At 49.3% G+C, this 20,517-nt stretch overlaps 2 protein-coding genes across 7 annotated transcripts in view; one reads left to right on the top strand and one right to left on the bottom strand.

The window, feature by feature from the left end:
• The first annotated feature begins 1,250 nt into the window (after positions 1-1,250).
• CERS2 (ceramide synthase 2) lies at positions 1,251-10,269 on the top strand. 3 transcript variants are annotated; one of them, XM_055312388.1, is made up of 11 exons: positions 1,251-1,383; positions 6,414-6,587; positions 7,005-7,122; positions 7,306-7,424; positions 7,621-7,678; positions 7,785-7,835; positions 8,048-8,140; positions 8,334-8,462; positions 8,651-8,757; positions 8,879-9,032; positions 9,229-10,269. In XM_055312388.1, the coding sequence occupies exons 2-11, from the start codon at positions 6,415-6,417 to the stop codon at positions 9,367-9,369; spliced, it is 1,143 nt and encodes a 380-aa protein (XP_055168363.1). In that variant the 5' UTR covers positions 1,251-1,383; position 6,414; the 3' UTR covers positions 9,370-10,269. The 3 variants fall into 3 exon arrangements, with proteins under 3 accessions (XP_055168363.1, XP_055168365.1, XP_055168366.1); XM_055312390.1 differs by lacking the exon at positions 1,251-1,383 and adding an exon at positions 1,576-1,705; XM_055312391.1 differs by lacking the exon at positions 1,251-1,383 and adding an exon at positions 1,829-1,953.
• A 157-nt stretch (positions 10,270-10,426) lies between these two features.
• SETDB1 (SET domain bifurcated histone lysine methyltransferase 1) overlaps positions 10,427-20,517 on the bottom strand; it is a 35,196-nt gene continuing 25,105 nt past the window's right edge. For all 4 annotated transcript variants that reach the window (XM_055312384.1, XM_055312383.1, XM_055312386.1 and 1 more), the window contains exons 14-22: positions 20,371-20,487; positions 14,685-14,854; positions 13,503-14,131; positions 12,713-12,741; positions 12,464-12,596; positions 12,021-12,186; positions 11,434-11,645; positions 11,093-11,181; positions 10,427-10,948 (exon numbers count right to left, since the gene is read on the bottom strand). In XM_055312384.1, coding sequence (XP_055168359.1) covers positions 10,831-10,948; positions 11,093-11,181; positions 11,434-11,645; positions 12,021-12,186; positions 12,464-12,596; positions 12,713-12,741; positions 13,503-14,131; positions 14,685-14,854; positions 20,371-20,487 — 1,663 coding nt within the window. In that variant the 3' untranslated portion in view covers positions 10,427-10,830. The remainder of the gene's footprint in view (positions 10,949-11,092; positions 11,182-11,433; positions 11,646-12,020; positions 12,187-12,463; positions 12,597-12,712; positions 12,742-13,502; positions 14,132-14,684; positions 14,855-20,370; positions 20,488-20,517) is intronic.

Here is a 20,517-nt window from a genome sequence, read left to right as displayed (position 1 = left end):
TAAGCAGTGCTCTTCAGGGAGGAATTCAGCCTGGGGCAAAAGTCAAATGAAGCAGGTCCCACTAAAAAAGGCTGCACAGTTCCCCCAGGGGCTGGTTTGGGGGCAGATGGGCAAGGGGTTGGGCCAATAATTGTCAGTTTTTCAGTGGTAGGAATGGGCTGTGGGTCCTGCTGCAGAGAGCAAATGAACAAACAGCTTGGAAATCAGTCAGCTTCTGCCTCTCTGCCCTCTAGAAAGATCTTAGGTGAGGGCCAACATCTCAATGGAATAAGTGGGAAGTCAGTCTCCCTTTTGAGCGCTGTCAAAACACCTGAGCTAGACTAGATAAACCATGAAAGAAGCTACTGTCAGAGGTTCTATTTGTGACAGTATAAAAATGCCAACATTTCATCAAGGTAAAAAACGAGGTGACCTCTCTGTGGAGTATGCTCTAGCTTTCTTTCTAAACAAACCTTCAGACACCTCCCAGCCATTTCTGTCCATGCTAGGAGTCCAGGTCAGTTTTCTGGGGTAAACATATCCCATCTCCCTGAAGCATCAATTTTACCAGACTAAGAGAAAGACTTTGTGAAAATACGAATTAGAAGAGGGAAAAAGAGTGTGGATTGCAAACTCAAATACATTTTACAAAACGAAAGCTGGAGGTTGGCTCTTTCGGAGTATCTAGTACAGTGGGGGGCGTGTGCTGCTCCTGGGGCTTGCATGGAAAAAGTGGGTTTTATGGTGGGGGTGTTGGGGGGACTTCGGGGGCCCAGGCTCCGCGGGGAAGAGCCGCGGAATCCCCGGGTCCGCGGCGGGGGCCGCCAGCAATGGAAAGCGGCTCCCCCAGGCTTCTCCGTCCGCCGCGCGGCGGGGCCACAGGCGGGAAGTGTGGCAACAGGTCGGGCCGGGGCCTGGGGGCTGAGGTGGCCGACCGCGGGCGGGCGGGGGCGGGCGCGGCGGGCGGGGCGGGCGCGCGGCCGCTCCCCCGCCGGGATCCCCGGGCGTCTGCAGGGTCTGTCCCGGGGGCGGGAGTCGGAGTGACCGCGGGGCCCGCAGACGCCTCCCCTCCTCGGGGGCTTCTCCGGCGGACGCGGCGGAGGGCGGGGCGGGGGGCCTGGGGGCGCCCTCCCCTCTGCTCTCCCCCTCCCCTGCCGTCGCCGGGCCGCAGGCCCACGCCCAGTCTCCCGGTTCCCTGGCCGCTCGCGGCCTTGCTCTCCGGGCTGGGCTCGGACGCGGCTCGGCTGGGCTCGGCGGGCGGAGGAGGAAGGAGGGCGGGAGCGGGCGGGCGGAAGGGGGAGGAGAGGAGCGGGCCGAGCCAGTCTGGAGGGGGCCCCGGAGCGCGGACGCCAGGAGACACGGAGCAGCGGCGCCCGGCCCGCCAGCCCCCGCCGCCGCCGCCGAGTGAGTCGGGACCCCCGCTCGGGAGCCGCGGGCGGGACGCAGGGGTGGGGCGGGGAGCGGCCACGGAAAAGTTGGGAGCAGCTGGGGCCGCTTGGACGCGGCTCGGCGGAGAGGCCCGGCCGTGGAGGGGGCGGGGGGCGCGGGCGGGGGAGCGGCGGGCGCCGCGGGGCGGGGGCGGGGGCCAGTGCGGGTCGCGCTCATGGCGGCGGGCCTGCGGGAGGGCGAGGGCGGCCGCGAGAGGCGGGAGCGGCGGGAGCGGCGGGGCCCCAGCGCCCGAGGGCAGGCCGCCCGGAGCCCGAGCAGCGAGCCCTCCCGGCAACAGGTAGGGGCAGCGGGGGGGGCCGGCCCCGGGTGCCCGGGCGGGAGGAGGTGCCCTGGCGCGAGGGTTGGGGCGGGCCTGTGTCGGCCCCGCGGCCGCGGCGCGTGTGGGGGGTCCTGCTGCTGGCCTGGGAGCGCGCACGGTGCCCACTGCGGGACGGAGGGCAGCGTCCATGTGCTGCACGGGAAGCAGGAAGGAGGCTGTGAGCCTGGCCCCGGCCCCTCAGGGCAGAGGTCCTATACCGTTATCGGGTGTGTGGGGCTGGGGGGGGCAGAGCCGCTGGTGAAACGGGTTTTCTGGGCCACGGCTTGTTAATCACTGGCCCGGAGGTTCTCTGGCAAGTAGGCTAATTGCAGGTGTGCGGCACTAATATTTGGCCCGAGCGTGGGGGGTTTCTCTGTCTGCCCAAGCCAGGCTCCTGGCATCGAAACCTGGGCTTAGTTCCCGAAGTTGTTAGACGCGGTCCTGGGGGGGTGGGGGGGGTCTTAGGATCCTGCGGGGCGCAGTGAGCCTCTCTTCATAGAGGGATGAGTCTGGGAAGGCCTCCAGGAGGCAGGCGCTCCCACCTCGTTGGAGGGGTCGCTGCCCCATACCAAAGTCCAGGCGACTGGCTCTAAGTGTGGGTAGCTGACTGTGCTTGTGACGGTTCCGAGGGTTAAGGACTCATCCACAGCCTGCCCCTCGGGTGATCTGCAAAGACTGTTCTAAGGAGAGTTCCTTGTCTCCCTTGGTACCCCAAGCCCACCCCCTTCACTGGGGCCTCTAGCCAGCTTTTCCCCTGGTAGGGAGGGCCTCATCTCTCCACTGTTACCGCCTGGGCCCACAAGGGGGTGGGTCCCACCTCCCCCCCCCGCCCCCCCCCCTTCCTTTACTGTACTATTCAGCCCTGCTCCCCACCTCTGCCTCTTTAACCTGCCGGCCTCTCCCTGCCCCTGCAGGCTGTGGTCACATGCAGTATTTGGGTGTGTTGGGGCCTCCAGTGGGGCAGCCCAGACAAGCTAAATTTGGGGACCTCTACTGAAGCCTGAAGCAATGACACACCTCCTGTTGGCTTCATCCTAGTTGCCTTCTAGTTCCTGATGCGCTGTTGCTAAAGGAAAGTTTGCAACAAAACTACTTGGATCCTCCCTCAGGCTTCAGTGGTCTCTGGGAGCCTTTGGGACCCTGTGTTTGTCAGTTTCTCCTCCTTTACTGATCCTGTTTTCCTCAATTATTTCTTCAAGTTCTGAGAGCCCATGGTACTGTTTTCACATTGAGTCTGTGAGATCCCTTCTTCACGGACTCAAACTCCTGCCCTCTCAGCATTCTGGGTTTATAAACCCCTTTGGGGACCCTCTGCCCTTTCTCATCCATCTCTGACGATTTGGGAGGGGTGAGTAGGGGATGGGGCAGATGGTGGGAGCTGGGCAGAGCCCTATTCAAGTTCCTGGTAATCCAATGCCCATGAAATCTCTGCTCTGCTGGCCCCTCTCCAGCCTGTGCCTGAGAGAGTGGCATCTGTGTCTCTGAGGCAGGTGTGTGTGTATGAGAGAGACAGACACAGAGACACATTCTGTTGTCTCTTCATGTGTGTGGGGGAGCAAATTCTGTGAGTGGAAGAGTATCTGTAGGTGTGATTTCTTTTTTTTTAAAGGGTTTTCTTTTTTATTTTATTTATTCATGAGACACACACGGGGGGTGGGGGGAGACAGGCAGAGGGAGAAGCAGGCTCCACGCAGGAGCTGGACATGGGACTCGATCCCTGGTTCCCAGGGAACCAGGACTGGGTCCTAGGCTGAAGGCGGTGCTAAACCGCTGAGCCACCCGGGCTGCCCTGTAGGTGTAATTTCTCCATCAGAAAATCAAATATCGGGATCCCTGGGTGGTGCAGCGGTTTGGCTCCTGCCTTTGGCCCAGGGCGCGATCCTGGAGACCCGGGATCGAATCCCACGTCGGGCTCCCGGTGCATGGAGCCTGCTTCTCCCTCTGCCTATGTCTCTGCCTCTCTCTCTCTCTCTCTCTATGACTATCATAAATAAATAATTAAAAAAATTAAAAAAAAAAGAAAATCAAATATCTATCCTGAGGGACCAACTGGCCAGAAAAGCAGGGTCGTCTCCCTGTGCTGAGTACACATCCTGTTTTTTTGCACCAGCCTTTTGTTGATGGGATCCCGTACTTGGCTCAGTGTATTGGTGCCAAGAAGCCACCAGGGCTGCCTCAGAGCAGACTTGTTGGTTCTGTGGGGATGTGTAAGTGAGGCTTCCAGGAGCCCCTGTTGTCCTCCCCACCCTGCCCCGTGTTGAGTCAGAAGTCCTGACCCTGCTGAATCTGGTGCCTCTCCCTTGCTGGGCTGGGCCCTGGGGGTGGGAAAGGGTGGGCAGGGAGGGGGTAGCTCTGCTCTGCTAATGGAAGTACTGGGCAGCAAGGGAGGGCTGTGGTTACAGAAAGCCTGCAACCCAGGTGGATGAGAACGCCCATTAATCTGCATTTCTGAGCTCTGGACACACCGTGTTCCCTGGCTCTCCCTGCTTGGGATGGAAAGGGGTTGAGAGAATTGCACTATCCTGGTGCTTGCCCATGACTGCTCTGATTCTTCTGCTAACTTCCCCAGCTCCTCACCTTTGTAGGTGTAGACTGGTGGAAGACTTATTTCTGGGCCACAGGAGTCAGGGAGAGGGGCCCCACTCACACCCTCTGGGACCCCAGCCAGCCCTCTGAATCTTCCTCAAAATATCCCTGACAGGGAAACTTCTTGCCAGTTTCCACTGACTGGGGTGGGAACGGGGCCCAATAATCCAGACCTATCTGTACCTTTGGCTTTAGTTTTCAGTGGAGGACAAGGTGGGCTCCAAGAGACATAGAAGTCAGGGGACACAGCAGGTAGATTTCCCCACCTCCAATCTAGTTAAGCTAAAAAGGTGGGGCAGGAGCCAGAGGTGTTCTAGCACAAGGCATTCTGCCTTTTCCTTCTTACTAAATTTTCTCTATGAAAAAGTGTATTGTGCACACGGTTATATGGGAAAAGTTCCACTGTGGAGAATTATGTTTAATTTTGTTCAGTTTAAAAGGCTTCCATCTCTTTAACTAATTAAATATTTATTCTGGCTAAGGTCATTGGGGAAGGGGCAGTGCACCTCAGGAGCTGAGAGAGGAGAGAGAGAGAAAGAGAGAGAGAGAGAGAGAGTGTGTGTGTGTGTGTGTGATTGGGGGAAGGTGGGGCTGAAGCTCCTTGATTGTCAGTGTTGACCTCTGGCTTCATCTGAGAGCAGTGACCAGGAGTGGGGACAAGAGGGTAAAGTCCTTGAGCTGGAATACTGACCCGTGACAGGCTGAGAGGGATTTCGCAAGTGCTTCTGTGGTGGGTGTGGGCGGAGTTGTGGGAAGAGCAGGCTGGAGGACTGGCCCAGCTCAGTTGAGATCTGATCAGCCTTCACCCAGTGGTACCAATTGGCCTTCAGGTCACACTGGAGAACAATCTTCCCACTCTCTTCCCTCTGGATGGGAGGAGACCACCTTCCTTCTGTGTCAGCTTTTAGTTTCAAGGCCAGTCTGAATACCCCCACCTCTCCTCCCTCATGAAAGTTTGAGGGCTAGCAAGCCCAGAAACTACTGCCCCTGTCATCCTGCTGACTGTTCATTGTTGAGTCCCAGGACTGCCAGGTATTCTGTTTGTACTGGCATCACTGACTCCGTAGGACCACCTTGCTGCTTCTCTTGGCTCCCAGCAGTTGCTGTCCCACAGGAGCCACAGATAATGGCTCCAGAAGATACCTCAAAGGAGGTCTGTACCCTCCCTCATTCCAGTATCCAGGTGGTCAGTGGTTGGTCGCTATCCCTGCAGATCCTTTCTCTTCCAGGGGAAGGAAAGAGGGAGGCAGGGTGGGGGTGGGGGTGAGGAGAAGCAACAACTTTTCCCTGAGCTGATTTGTGATGGGTGTTCCCCTGCAGAGTAGTTATTTTCTGGATGAGCCTTAATAAGAAATAGCTCCTAGTTCCATCAGATGTATTAGTCTTCTGTCTCCATTGTTTGCCCCCCAATCCCTAATTCTTTGCAGCCTTGCCTTTGTTTCTGAAAAGAGGCTTCAGATAGTTCTTCTGCCTTGTGTGCAGGGACTGGATGGCTGGGCATGGGGTGTTAGTCTCATGTGTAAGTTTGATGTTCACTGATGTGTCCCTAAAGAATGCTGAATTCCAGGACAAATTTTGCTTTACTCTGGCCTCTTAACTTACCCTAGGGATCTGCTGCCCAGATGGGTTATAGGGAAGAAGGTATGGTTTGCCTTAGCCCTGCATTCTGTTTTTGGGCTTCCTAGGAAAGAAGCTGCTTCCAGCTGTGGGTTGGCTTGAGGGATGGAGGGGGCAGCTGGGGAGGGGTAGAGGAGAGAGAGTGCCTCCCACTTTACTCAGATTGTTGTTTATAACTTCTGGAGCCAGACCCAGTCTATCTTTCATGCTGGGGTAACAAAATGACAGAGATATCCTACGGTTCTTAGTTCTAGAGAACTGGGGCTCCCAGGGGTCATCCGCGTCACCTTCAGTTGCAGTCAACAGTAAATGTTAAGACTGGAAAGCCACCATATTACATATGAGGAAACAGATTTGTCCGGACCAGCCTGCAGGGCTTGAGTCTCTGTCCCCTGCTCCTTTGTTACACCGCGGAAACTTTCATCTCCCTCTGCCCCCATAGCTGCCCCCTGTGATGCCCTCTACCTTCCCCCTCCTCACTCAGGATGTTCCAGACCTTGTATGACTACTTCTGGTGGGAACGGCTGTGGCTGCCTGTGAACTTAACTTGGGCTGATCTGGAAGACCGGGATGGACGTGTCTACGCCAAAGCCTCAGACCTCTATATCACACTACCGCTGGCCCTGCTCTTCCTCATTGTTCGATACTTCTTTGAGCTGTAAGCATACCGACCTACTCCCTTGCCTTCCCTGGCTGCCAGCCACAGTTCCTTGCACTTGAAGTTTGTCTCTCGCTGTTTAATTGGTCCTGGACCCTGCTCTTCTGGCGACCCAGATGCCTTCCTACTGCATGCCCCCCACTGAACACAGCATTGTCTTCCAGAGGGCTCAGCACCCCCAGGCCCTCTCCTTCAATGGTTATTTGTTCTCCCTCTCCACCCTGCCTGGTCACTAGTGAACACAGGCAGCTTTGTCAGCTTTGGGCAGGCCAAGGAGGCCAAAGAGGGGGTTGCCGGGAAATTGAGACCCAGGAGAAAGTTGCGGGAGCCTGTAGCCTTTCCTCATCTCCGCTTAGGGGCTACCAAGAGACTGAGGTATTTTAAAAGAGATGCTTCTCACTTCTATCCCTTCCTCAGTTATGTGGCTACACCACTGGCTGCCCTACTGAATGTAAAGGAGAAAACTCGGCTGCGGGCACCACCCAACCCCACCTTGGAGCATTTCTACCTGACCAGTGGCAAACAGCCCAAACAGGTGTGAGCCGCTGGCCCTGCTCTGGGAGTTACCGAGTGCTGTTGGGGAGGGGCAGGTTGTGATGCCAGCCATAGTGGGTGAGGAGAGGGCAGTGGTGCTGACCTAGGTTCTTGCTGGGAGATGCCGGGAGGATGGGGGTGTTGTCAAGTTCCAAAGCTGAACATAATGGGCTTCTTCACCCAGGCAGAGGTAGAGCTCTTGTCACGGCAGAGTGGGCTCTCTGGCCGCCAGGTAGAGCGTTGGTTCCGCCGTCGTCGCAATCAGGACCGGCCCAGTCTCCTCAAGAAATTCCGAGAAGCCAGGTAGGGGAGGCTGGGGCAAGAGAAGCTGGGGAGGAATGTCTGGTGCACCTTGCTGGGTGGTGGGTCATGGCTGTATGCAGGGAGAAGGGGTACCGAGGTGAGCTGATTTTGGTTATCAGTGAAGTATCACTGGGGGCACTTGGGAGTGGTTAGAGCGCTGTGCCACTCTCCTAATTCTTCCTGCTTCCTCTTCCAGCTGGAGATTCACCTTTTACCTGATTGCTTTCATTGCCGGCATGGCCGTCATTGTGGATGTGAGTGGGGGTTCCTGGGAAGTGGGAGATTTTCCGTCAATGTGGTGTTGAAGCCACAGAATTTGAGTCCTTCCTCTTTTGACCTCTCACCGTCGTCTCTCTGCAGAAACCCTGGTTCTATGACATGAAGAAGGTTTGGGAGGGATATCCCATACAGGTATGATGGGGTCCTGACTCCTTACTTGGGGTGATTAAGAGAATCAAGGTAGGACAGGACTAGGACATACCCTTGTGAAGAGATGATCTCTGGAACACATGGCAGAAGGCACTGGAGTTACGGCGCTAAATAATCTTGGGCTAGAAGGGCTGGGTTTGGTCAGGTGAGACCCTTGGGTCTCTTTACCTTTATTTTTCTCTCCTCTTTCCCAGAGTACCATCCCTTCCCAGTATTGGTACTACATGATTGAACTTTCTTTCTACTGGTCTCTGCTCTTCAGCATTGCTTCTGATGTCAAGCGCAAGGTGGGTCAGGAAGCTGTGCCTTTAAGCCTAGGAGCCAAAATAAAGCCCTGGGATGGAGAGCCTCCCCTTTGATATCTGGATATTTAGACAGAGCTGTGGATTAAGGGGAACTAAGTGGAAGGGTGGTAGGAAGTAGAAATAGAGTGGGGCTGGAAGAGGAAAACGTTTCCTGGAGCCTGCATCTTTTCTGCAGGATTTCAAGGAACAGATCATCCACCACGTGGCTACTATCATCCTCATCAGCTTCTCTTGGTTTGCCAATTACATCCGAGCAGGGACTCTGATCATGGCTTTGCATGACTCTTCCGACTACCTACTAGAGGTCAGGCTTCCTGGGCACTTCCTAAAATCTAGAGACTCCAGTGCAGGTTTTCCTGTCCCTCTCCCTTTTTGGGGGTGGGAGGGGTTGACATTCGGGACCAAGGAAGCCGGGGCACAGAACCAGTGTATATATGAGTGTATACGGGAGAGTTAGGAGCCTGTGATGATGAACGGGGGCTATCTATGCAGTCAGCCAAGATGTTTAACTATGCGGGATGGAAGAACACCTGCAACAACATCTTCATCGTCTTTGCCATTGTCTTCATCATCACCCGACTGGTCATCCTGCCCTTCTGGTGAGTAGGAGGCCAGACTACTGTCCTCAAGGAATCAGGAATCTTGCCTTTCCCTACCTCATTTACCTGTCCTCATCCCAACCGCCTCTTGTGCCTACAACTCTCTCCTTTCCTGTTGTAGGATCTTGCACTGCACCATCGTATACCCCCTGGAACTCTACCCTGCCTTCTTTGGCTACTACTTCTTCAATTCCATGATGGGAGTGCTACAGCTGCTGCATATCTTCTGGGCCTACCTCATTCTGCGCATGGCCCACAAGTTCATAACTGGAAAGGTGAGTGCTCTGTGGGCCCCACTACTAGAACTCTAGTAACAGCCCAACTCTAGAAACAGCCCAAACTCCCTCCCAGATCTGTATCCTGCTAAGAAACTGCTATGGGGCCCCAGGTGCAGCAGGACGAGCCTGCTGAGAAAGGCATCCCTTAAGGGTTTGAAAACAGCATGTAACCCCCTCTTCTCCCTTTTCACAGCTGGTAGAAGATGAACGCAGCGATCGGGAAGAAACCGAGAGCTCGGAGGGGGAAGAGGCTGGAGCTGTGGGAGGAGCAAAGAGCCGGCCCTTAGCCAATGGCCACCCTGTTCTTAGTAACAACCATCGTAAGAATGACTGAACCATTGTCCCTGCTGCCCCCAGATTAATGCATAAAGCCAAGGAACTAGCCCATTCTCCCCAGTGGACCACTTTAAGCCCTGGGGAGAATGGAGAAAGCAGGGAGAGAGTTGCTCTTCTATGTCCCAACCCTCTGCTTGTCACCCAGTTGCCTTTAACCAAACTCTAACCAGCCTCTCCCCAGGTAGTGGGGAGGCTGGTATATCTTTTGTTAGAGGGGAAATGGACTTACTTTCCTCTCTGTAGTTTCTAAGCTGTCCTTTCTATTGCTTTTGAGGCCCTTCCTCAGCTCTGGGGGTGGCAGATACAACTCACATTCCTTATTCTTCAGAATTTGGCCTAGCTGTTTGCCTCAGACTCCCTGACCGCCAGGGTCGTGCCTTACTGTCCCATCTGTGGGCCTCATTCTGCCAAAGATGGACCAAGGCTTACCTTTCTAGGCTCCCTAACTTGGGCCAGAAACCAAAGCTGAGCTTTTTTTCCTTCTTAAGACACAAATGAGTGTATGACCCTTACCCTACCTCTGCCAAAAAGGCGGGGAGCATACTGGGACTGCTCGGATGGTCTGCGTGTCACTGCTCTGCCAGCGCTCTGTTGTCACAGGTCCAAGACCTTACTGCCTCCTTCCTCTGGCCTCATCCCCTAGGCTAGCTGGTTTGGAATAGAAAGGCAACTAGTTCTAATTTTTATTTATTAAACATGCGTTGTTTTGGTTTTAAAGCCAGAATTACAGCTAGAACCTGGCATTTCAGCAGAGGGACCACTTCAGACCAAAATGTACTGTTAATGGTTTTTTTTTTTAATTAAAATATATTAAAGATTAAATAAAACATGGCAGTAAGTGTCTGAGACTAGTAAGAATTGAGAAGGGAGATCAACTAAATAAACTAAGGTAGCCTTCCCTCGTGGTTACGCAACGTTTTCTTTTTAAAATTTCGTATGCCAAGAAAGAAAAAAGGTACAGAAGATATGAGGTTAATGACAGCTGCCCCTTGGTAAGGAGGGGGGGAACCAATAAATGGATGTATGGGGGCTGAGGAAGAGAAATCAAATCAGTCTTAGTTTTAACATCTTGTTAAAAGACGTTCGAGAAACCATACAAATCAAGGATAGTAAAGCCAAGTCCTCCTTCCAGGAATAAAGTCTGTCAGAAGCATGAACACTTGAACAAACGTCAGCTGGGAGGGGAGTACCAGGAGGAGCACTGAGGGACATCAGGCCCAGGTCGGCATGGTCACCCCCACCCCCAGAGCTTTAGGAGGTGCAGGAGGGAACTTGCCTGCTAGCACCACACTGGAAGGTATCTCCTGATCCACAGCTCCCATTTCTACCTACTAGGAGCTGGGGGAAGAGCTAGATTGGAGATGTGGGCGTCAGAGTTGAACAGTCAGGAAGACCCACCCAGTTCCTGAGAAAAAGATGGTTCAGGAAGGGTTCAGAAAGTTCAGAAGAAGGCTGTCCTCTAAAGAAGACGCCCTCTGCATTCGATGGCCCCACAGCAGCAGAGCAGCTCCTTGCCTTCCACGCTGCCCACCTCGTAGTTGTAGTCCCAAGTGAGCTCTGTCCCAGCCCGGATCCTCCTGGACAGGAATATAGGCATGAGGGTGGTAAAAGCAGCACATTTCCAGGTGGATGTGGAGCTGGAGCAAGTGGGGAGGGCTTGCCCCTCCTTGACTCAGGCCCCTGCTTTTACCCAACCATCCCCCTCCGCAACCCCCTCTTACTTGCTGGCAAAGAACGCCACCCAGGGAAAGCGAAGATCATGAGTGTCCACGAAGACATTCTGGACAAACAGGTTGGGGCTGCAGCTGTGCTGTGGGTTTAAGGACAGAACCCATAAGAATGGAGAAAACAGAACCTGGCTTTGTGGGGTGAGCCTGAGTTGGACAAAAAGCAATGCCATTTGATCCTACCCATCATAGTGGAGAAGTTCTGAAAGAAAACTACCTCTTTAAGATTCTTGAGATCAAGAATTTCTAACAAGGTGGGTTTATATAGTTGTGCTAAAAGAACTAGAAATTTGAGGACAGTGGGATAATCCAGCATCTGGGGAGAGAGGTCTCACATTGAGGTAGCGGCCCAGGTTGCCTTCAAGCTTGGCATCAATGATATAGCAAGACTCCTCCCCATCATAGAACTGGCGTGTGTTCTTACGAACAGGTGCACTCTCCCCCTTTTCCACAGATGCCATGTTGGTTGATTTAATGGCAATTCCATGGGTTGACTTAAGAGCAAACCCTCGGGTTGATTTTACTGCCACCTGGCGCTTTGTTGGACCTGGACAGGAAGGAGAACAGGGTTAGGCCCCAACCCACCTCATGAATGCACATACTACCCCTATTTCCATTCCACTCCTTTCACTGCAGGAATACTGTGACCCTGAAAGCAAAGATCCTAACTGGCAGTTTTTTCAAGCAGGATTAGATCTGTTGGGTAAAGGAACTGAGGAAAAAGAGTAGGGAAGGGGAAAGGAGAGGAAGGGAATGTATTGAACGTTAACAGTTGAGCTGGGAGTCAGAGAACGGTCCCAGACATGTGTTAGCTCTTAAGATCTGAGTATTTTCCCCCTACTTCTTTAGCTTCCTGAAAAAAGCCTCTATCCCAATCTTCCTACCATTCCTTCCTACTATCCCCAACATTCTTCGAGACTACCAGACATGTTCTTCTTGTCCTCAAAGTCATCTGCTTCTGAGCCAGAGGAGATGGTCTGGATATCATCGCTATCCACTGCTGTGGCTGAAGTCTGACCAGTGGTGGGCTTCCGGCTGGTCCCACTTTCCCCCTCACTTTCTGTGCTGCTGGACAGTGTTAGGACATCCTGGGAAACAGAAGGGTGAGAAGAAAGAAGAGTAAATGGAGAGGACCCATTCACGTTCTTGCTCTTTTTATGGTAAGACAGAAGAGGCTAAGACTACAGCAAGAGAAAGATTAGAATGCTGGCTAAAGGAAAATGAAGCAGGAAGTCCCAGCCAAATAAACAAGGGACATATTGGGAGTTATCATTAAGGCCCTGACGAAGTGAGGCAAATACTCCTCAGACTCTGAGTTCAACCCAAGATTGGATGAGGTGCAGCTTGCGGAAGAAGGTCACTTACATCAGTGTTGGATTGAGCAGAGGCCATGAGTCGTCGGCTCTGATGCATACTAGTCTTACTAGGTGGGCGGCGGAGTCCTTCAAGCTTCATGGGGGAAGGATTGTAACCATAATTTCGAGAGCTTTCAGTAAGTCTAATGGGAGGGGAAAGAATGAGGGGGTCAGATAACGGGCTGTTTCTTACTTAGGCTTCTTTTATAGGCTTGAAACAAGGCAGATTTGGAAACAAGTCAGAAAGAGAGGCTCTTACACTGACATCTTGCTTCGGTCATCAGGATCCTGAAAAAAAACAAGTGAAAGGTTATGTTTTCAGCCGTCCTGGGTAACAAATCCAACAATCAGATTTCATCTAAAATGACCTCCAAAGACATCAGCTAGTGAGAAGTAGACTATCTAAAGAGACTGCTCTGCAGCTCAAAGACAGTAACAATCATGTTCTCATCAGGATACCTCCTGATAGGGGGTTTCAAACTCTTGCTGATGACAGGGACAGAAGACAGTTTGCCACCTATAATGTGCTAAGTTTCAGTATCATCAAAAATACATCTAGAATCAGTTCTTTTTCTTTTTTCCTTAAGGATTTATTTATTTGAGAGACAGAGACACAGAGGTAGTGCAAGTGAGAGGGAGGGGACAGAGGGAATGAGAATCTCAATCAGACTTGAGCCTGATGCAGGGCTCAATCTCACAATATCACCTGAACTGAAATCAAGAGTTGGATGCTTAACTGACTGAGCCACCCAGGTGCCCCTCAATTCTTGGTTTTTAACTAGAACAAGACAGAAATGCTGTAGGTAGCTTGAAATAACACTTTAAAAAACTACTTATAAATCTTTTTCTTTGGAATGAGCCAGATACTTCTTTCCCAGGTTGATTTAAAAATAATTTGGTTCCTTGAAGCACTAGGAATGTGCTGGGGGGAGAGGGGCTTAATCCAGTTTCCCACAGAAATATTTATCCAGTAAATAATCTACATGTGAAGAATGAGAGTAAGCTACATTAAGTTACTACACCAAAGTTACACAAAAGCCGCCACTTACCTCTTTCTTGGCCTGCTTGATGTCTCCCTCCTCCTTGAAGCCCAGCCCTGAAGTGGAGGCCTTCTCAGCCTCCCCTCTGCCTCCCCCAGCCCGGCCTTCCCCACCTTCACTAGTCTTGAAGGATGAACGGCTATCAGAGTCAGCAAAGCCACCTTCACTGACACTATTGCAGCTCAACCATGAGGCCACCTTGTTCTTGGGTGTCTCTTCAGAGGAAGGTGGATTGCAGCCACCTACGGGGATCACTGGAGGGATAGGAATATGTGGGGGGCCAAGGTCTGGGGGGCGGGAATCCTTGGAAGCTATCTCAGACAGTCCATTCTCCTTTTGACCCCGGGTCTGCCGCCGGGTAGCATAGCTGCGCCACACAGAGCTGGTGCTGAAGTCTTCATCTTTACAGAAGTTATCATCAGAGCTATCATCGTTAGACTCTTCAGGATCTTCTGTACCACTATTGCCATCCTCCTGGTCCTTCAAGTCCACCCCGCTGCTGTCAGAAGAACAGGGGGCATCACTCTCATATCCTTCCTTGAAGTTCTCCACACTCTCGATATGGTCCAGATTGGCAAAGTACTCATCACCCATCTCCAGGCCCTCCTTGTCCGCAAAGTCATCTGTCAGGATCTTGCCTGAGAATGAAGAAAATTAAAGGCCTTCCATGGTTATAAGGATCTTGTAGAAAGTATAGAGATCCTTCCACCAATACCGAACCCACCAGCACACAAGTCAAAACACCTCCGTTATAGGTTCTCCCTTGTCTCTGATGATACTCCCTTCTCTGTATCTTAACTATGAGAGAATAGGCAGCTTTGCTCTAGTTTTCAATCTTGCCCTTCTGCAACCTCTTTACTTGGTTTACCAAAAGGATGCCCCGAGCTATGCTAAAAGTCTCTGGGTGGAATGATGTGGGAGAAAATGATACACTGGACTCTGCTCTCATGTCCTGTGTCTGAAAAATTCTCACGTCCACATTCATCCTTTTTCCTTCTTGTCCTTATGGCTGTGTGTCCCCTTCCTGGTCCACAAAGACAGCCACATCATTTGTCCTATTCTTTATAGAAGAAAAATCCTGGCCTCTTACTCCCATATTCACATGTCAAGCATTTTCTTATGTATGTTCTACTGATTCAATTCCCCACCATGTCCTAACCCCAGAGACAACTCTATGATTCCATTACCAACCTGCATAAATACAGACAAAGGAGCCTTTGGCAATGTCATCCAAGCAGCGGATTCCCCAGCCCTTGTTCTGTGTCTTGAATAGCTGTAGCCGAACCTGGAGTCCATGCTGCACCAACCGGTTTGTGCACATGTTTGGGTCACATTTGCAGCGTTTGTTACACTCATAAACTCTGAGAGGAATGGCAAATCAATCATAACATGATCACTAGAGTATCCATTCAGTCCACAGAACTGTTATAATTCTTAAGGTATCAACATTTATTAGGTAATGATCTAAATTAATTTACTGAACTATCTATGTTCTTTGATTCTTGGAACAGCCCAGGAAAGGAATTCAGAAGGGGAAAAATTATTTATTTATTAAAGATTTTATTTATTCATGAGAGACACAGAGAGAGGCAGACACAAAGGCAGAGGGAGAAGCAGGCTCCATCCAGGGAGCCCAATGTGGGACTTGATCCTGGAAAACCAGGATCACGCCCTGAGGTGAAGGCAGATGCTCAACTGCTGAACCACCCAGGCACCCCAGGAAAAGCGATTTATACAGGTATTTATAGCACCAGTTAGTAACAGTGAATACCAGAATGCCTAACACCTGGAGAAAAGCAAGAGCCACTAAAATAAGGAGATAGATGTATCAATTTATATTAAAAGATATATAAAATAAAGATATGTGAGAAAAGCAGAAGCCAATATGATAGATACTGAAAGAGACTAAAGAGGAATTGGAACAAAAGTTCATGAGATTCTTCTGGTAAAGCTGACTTAAATTTATTCTGTGAAAACATTTACTAACAGGCAGCCTGTGTGGCTCAGCGGTTTAGTGCTGCCTTCAGCCCGGAGAGTGATCCTGGAGACCCTGGATCGAGTCCCACATTGGGTTCCCTGCATGGAGCCTGCTTCTCCCTCTGCCTGTGTCTCTGCCTCTCTCTCTCTCTCTGTTCTCATGATTAAATAAATAAATCTTAAAAAAAACAAAAAAACAAAAACCATTTACTAACCACCAAGAGCTGTGCTACACAATGGAAACTCTATAATGGAAAAAGTCATAATCTTTCCTCTCAGAAAGCTCATATTCTATCAAGTTTAAGGAACTGCACAGCTTAACCATTTAAAAAACAAACTATGAGGGATGCCTGGGTGGCACAGCGGTTTGGCGCCTGCCTTTGGCCCAGGGCGCGATTCTGGAGACCCAGGATCGAATCCCACGTTGGGCTCCCAGTGCATGGAGCCTGCTTCTCCCTCTGCCTGTGTCTCTGCCTCTCTCTCTCTCTGTGACTATCATAAATAAATAAAAATTAAAAAAAAAATTAAAAAAAAAAAAATCAAAGTCAGAAAGATCTAGCATAGAGTTATACTGAGAAAACTATCATCTTTTCAGGTATCAATTTTTCTGCTCCATCTACTTTGCTCAGTATTGGGATTTCACTTTTTTTTTTTAAGATTTTATTTATTTATTCATGAGAGGCAGAGAGAGAGAGAGGCAGAAACACAGGCAGAGGGAGAAGCAGGCTCCATGCAAGAAGCCCGATGTGGGACTCGAACCTGGGAATCCGGCCCTGAGCCGAAGGCAGATGTTCAATCGCTGAGCCATCCAGGCGTCCCAGGATTTCACTTCTTATGTGCCTAATATGGAGATTTAAGGGAGACATCTACAAGATGGAAAGTACAATTAGAGAGCTGATGACATGAGTCCTATCCTTTTGGACAAAGGTGGTAAGAGCAGCTTCTATTCACTGAATGTATACGTTGTATTTGGCATTATACCAATATGCTTTATATACATTCTCTATTCTATTCTCAGAGCAGCCTTATAAGGGTGTATTTTTAACTTTAAAAAACTAGGAAAGTTTTTAACTTTAAAATCTGGCTGGCTCAGTTGGTAGAGTATGCAACTCAATCACAGTGTTCATGAGTTTGAGCCCTACATTGAGTCTAGAGATTACTTAAAAAATAAAACAATGGAAGCATAATATACAGAGGAAAGTACATATAACATGTCTACAGCTCAATGAATTTTCACAAACTGAACACAAAACTTAACTAGCTGGGGCACCTGGGTGGCTCAGTGGTTGAGCCTCTGTCTTTGGCTCAGGTCGTAATCCTAGGGTTCTGGGATCGAATCCCGCATTGGGCTCCCCAGAGGGAGCCTGCTTCTCCCTCTGCATATATCTCTGCCAGTCTCTGTGTCTCTCATGAATAAATAAATAAAGTCTTAAAAAGACAAAAAAAACCACCCCCACAACTTAACTAGCACCATATCAAGAAACAACTTTGTTGACAACTTAAAACCTCAGTGAGAATAAGAGGTATTCATGTTCAGTTCTTTTTACAGCTAATAAAACAAGATCAGCTTAGAATGGATGACGTCAAAATTTGAAGTTAGTTCTAGTCACCACCATATAAATAAACTTTCAGGGTAGCCACACTGAGCATCATTCATTCACTCATCAAAATTTGTTTGAGTGGTTACTATGTGCCAGGTACTGGGTCAGTTAGCTGCTGGTGGTACCATGGTGACAAGACAGACACTTTCCCATCCTCATGGAACTTACATGCTAATGGAAAAGATAAAACAAAAGCAAGTCAACACATAAATGGAAGTTGCCCCAGATGCTATAAAGAACACAAACAGGGTGCTCAATGAGAGCATTAAGGGAGGGAAACTGATCCAGTTTTAGAGTAGCCAGGAAAGGTCTCTTTAAGGAATTGAGATTAAAGCTGAGAGCTCAAGGTTAAAGAAGATACCCATGCAAAGAACACTGGACAGATGCCAAGCAGAGGGCACAGTCTATACAAAGGCCCTTGAGGTAGGCTGGCAAATACTGGGCAAACTGGATGCAGAAACTGAAGAATATCAGTGTGGTTAGAACAGCTTTGGAGGGAGAGAGATAGGAAGGGGCCAGAGAGTACAGTGTCTTGTGACCCAAGATTAAGAGTCAGAATGAAATCCAAAATGCAGTGGGAAGCTATTAGAGTTTTAGGCAAGGAAATGACATTATTTGTGGTTATTTGAAAATATTATAACGAAATATTCCAAACATGAAAAAAGATATAGCATTAGCAAAAAATTTTTAAAGATTTTATTTATATATTTATGAGGGGCAGAGAGAGAGAGAGAGAGAGAGAGAGAGAGAGAGAGGCAGAGACACAGGTAGAGGGAGAAGCGGGTTCCCTGCAAGGAGCATGATGTGGGACTCCATCCCAGATCCCAGAATCATACCCTGAGGCCTAAGGCAGATGCTCAACCGGTCAGCCTCTGAGCCACCCAGGCATCCCTCAGCATTAGCAAATCTAAATATTGTTATGAGACTCAAGTTTTTTTTTTAATAATTAAAACATAAATGATACAGTGATGCAATTAAACCTAGTAACGATCTTTTCCTTTGCTTAGTTTTCAATTTGCATTCAGCACAAATTCATCTCCTGATTTCTCTGGTGGCCTGGATCGCCTATGAAGATCCTCAGACACATCAGGTTTTCTACTAAACCATTCACCCAGAGCTTCTCTTGCAGCCAGATTTGCCCTGCTCTCACACTGGCTATTCTGTCTGGTGCATAGCTGTTAGCCTAGAAGCCCCCTTCACCCCACCATCTGTGGGGTTCCCCCTCAATCGTTTTTTGAGTTGGAGCCGCTATTTCCTGGATTCGTATGCCTTCCCCGCTCTTGACTTTTCCCCTCATTCTGGCAAACAATTCCAGTTAACTTTCTGAGAAGGGGACTAATGGGACAATTTTGAGGTATTTCATGTCTAAAAAATGTCTTTAGTTTATTTTAACACTTAAAATTCATAGCCTGGGGTTTAGAATGCCAGGTTAGAAATAATTTCCCTTAGAATTCTGAATTGAGTCTTTAATTTCCATCTAGCTTCCAAAGTCATTTTGCAAAGGCAGAAGGTATCTGAGTATTTTTGTGGTCTATTTCTCTTCTTTAGAAGCTTTTAGGGTTTTTTATTTTGTGTCTTCAGTGTTCTGTGGACATAATGATTACATTTTATTTTTTAATATTTTAGTGGGGATAATATATTTTCACCCATTATGCAGGACATGACTATCATTTTCTATTTGAAAACAGACTCTTCAGGCACGCCTCCGTGGCTCAGCAGTTGGGCGTCTGCCTTTGGTCTAGGTCATGATCCTGGAGACCCAGGATCAAGTCCCACATGGGGCTCCCTGCATGGAGCCTGCTTCTCCCTCTGCCTGTGTCTCTGCCTCTCTCTCTCTGTGTGTTTCTCATGAGTAAATAAATAAAATCTCTAAAAAAAGAAAGAAAAAAAGCAGACTCTTCGATTATGGGAAAATTTCTGAAGTATTCATTCATGTTTTTCTCCTCTCTTCTATTCTAATTATGTATCTTGAGCACTAAGTTTGTTAGTTTCTATGTTCATATATAACCATTTTACCAAGTTTTATATCCAACTCTTGCATTGTCTTCCTCTTTCCCTGATCTGCCTTTCTCAAATTTATATGCTGGCTTCACCTCCTCTGTTCAGTCTCTAGTTGGAGAGCCTTACACCTGTGCCCCCTTAATTTTTTCTATTATCAATATTCTCTCTAGGTGAACTCATCCAGGCTTTAAATACCACTTCTGTGTTCAGAATTCCTAATTTCTTATGTCCAGCTCTTATACTTCTCTCCAGAAATCTCATTGCCTTCTTGACATTTCTCCTTGGAGTGCCTAGGAGGCACCTCAAACGTAACATGGCCAGAACAGAAGCTGACTTCCACCCAGACCTGCTTCTCCTCTAGTCTTCCATCTCAGTAAAATGTACCAATGCCCACTTTGTTGCTGAAGTATAAAGTTTAGAGGACTTGAACTTGATTCCGCTGCTTCTCTCCCATGCCAGTCCATCTATCAAGTTCTGTAGCTCTACCGCCAAACAAATCCCAACTCTACCCTCTTTCAGCTCCACTCTCCGTGAGCATTCTAGTATAAGCCCCAGCAAGCACAACCTCTCGCCTATATTCCCATAATTATTCTAAGTGGACTTCTCAGTTTTACCTTTGCTGCCCTAAGACCCAGTCTCCACCAAGAAGCCATGGTAACCTTCAAAAGGCAGCTGGCATAATTTGCCTGCTTAAAATTCTCTAACAGCTTTCTATCATACCACAATTTGGTTCTAATTTTTATTATCATTTACAAAGTCCTATATAACCAGGTCCCTGCATACTTTTCTATGAACACGTCTCCCTTGCCAGCATAACCACAGTCTGTTAGAATATACATATAACTATGAAACAAACAATTGCAATTGCTAGGTCCTATTCAATCATTAGAAATCTTCATTTAAAGGAAAGCCCAAGGAAGAAACATGTACTAGAAATTCAGTATGTCCCTCTGCCTGTGTCTCTGCCTTTATCATGAATAAATAAATGTTAAAAAAAAAAGGTGGGGGGCCATCCCTGGGTGGCTCAGCGGTTTAGCGCCTGCCTTTGGCCCAGGGCGCAATCCTGGAGTCCCGGGATCGAGTCCCACGTTGGGCTCCCGGCATGGAGCCTGCTTCTCCCTCTGCCTGTGTCTCTGCCTCTCTCTCTCATGAATAAATAAATATTAAAAAAAAAATAAGAAATTCAGTATGTAAGATTTAATTGATAAAATACCTGGTTTACCTGGTTTCAGTTACTCTATTTTTGGTTCCAATTTTTAGAACTCCATCTCTGAGGTGCTTTGCCTTCCCCTACTTACCCTGTGGGTAGACACTCTTCTAGTCTCTTGTACTGGTATCCAGAGTTAGGGTTGATCTGGCCACCTGGGGTGCAGGCTGTGGCCTGGATAGTTAGCTGATGACAGGCACATTTGGACCTGAATAAAAAAAAAAGGGTATGATGGCTA

The sequence above is a fragment of the Nyctereutes procyonoides genome, unplaced genomic scaffold (assembly GCF_905146905.1).
Source record: "Nyctereutes procyonoides isolate TBG_1078 unplaced genomic scaffold, NYPRO_anot_genome, whole genome shotgun sequence".
Classification (NCBI taxonomy): domain Eukaryota; kingdom Metazoa; phylum Chordata; class Mammalia; order Carnivora; family Canidae; genus Nyctereutes; species Nyctereutes procyonoides.
The sequence above is the reverse complement of the archived record's forward strand: the minus strand, read 5'-3'. Positions and strand labels throughout refer to the sequence as shown.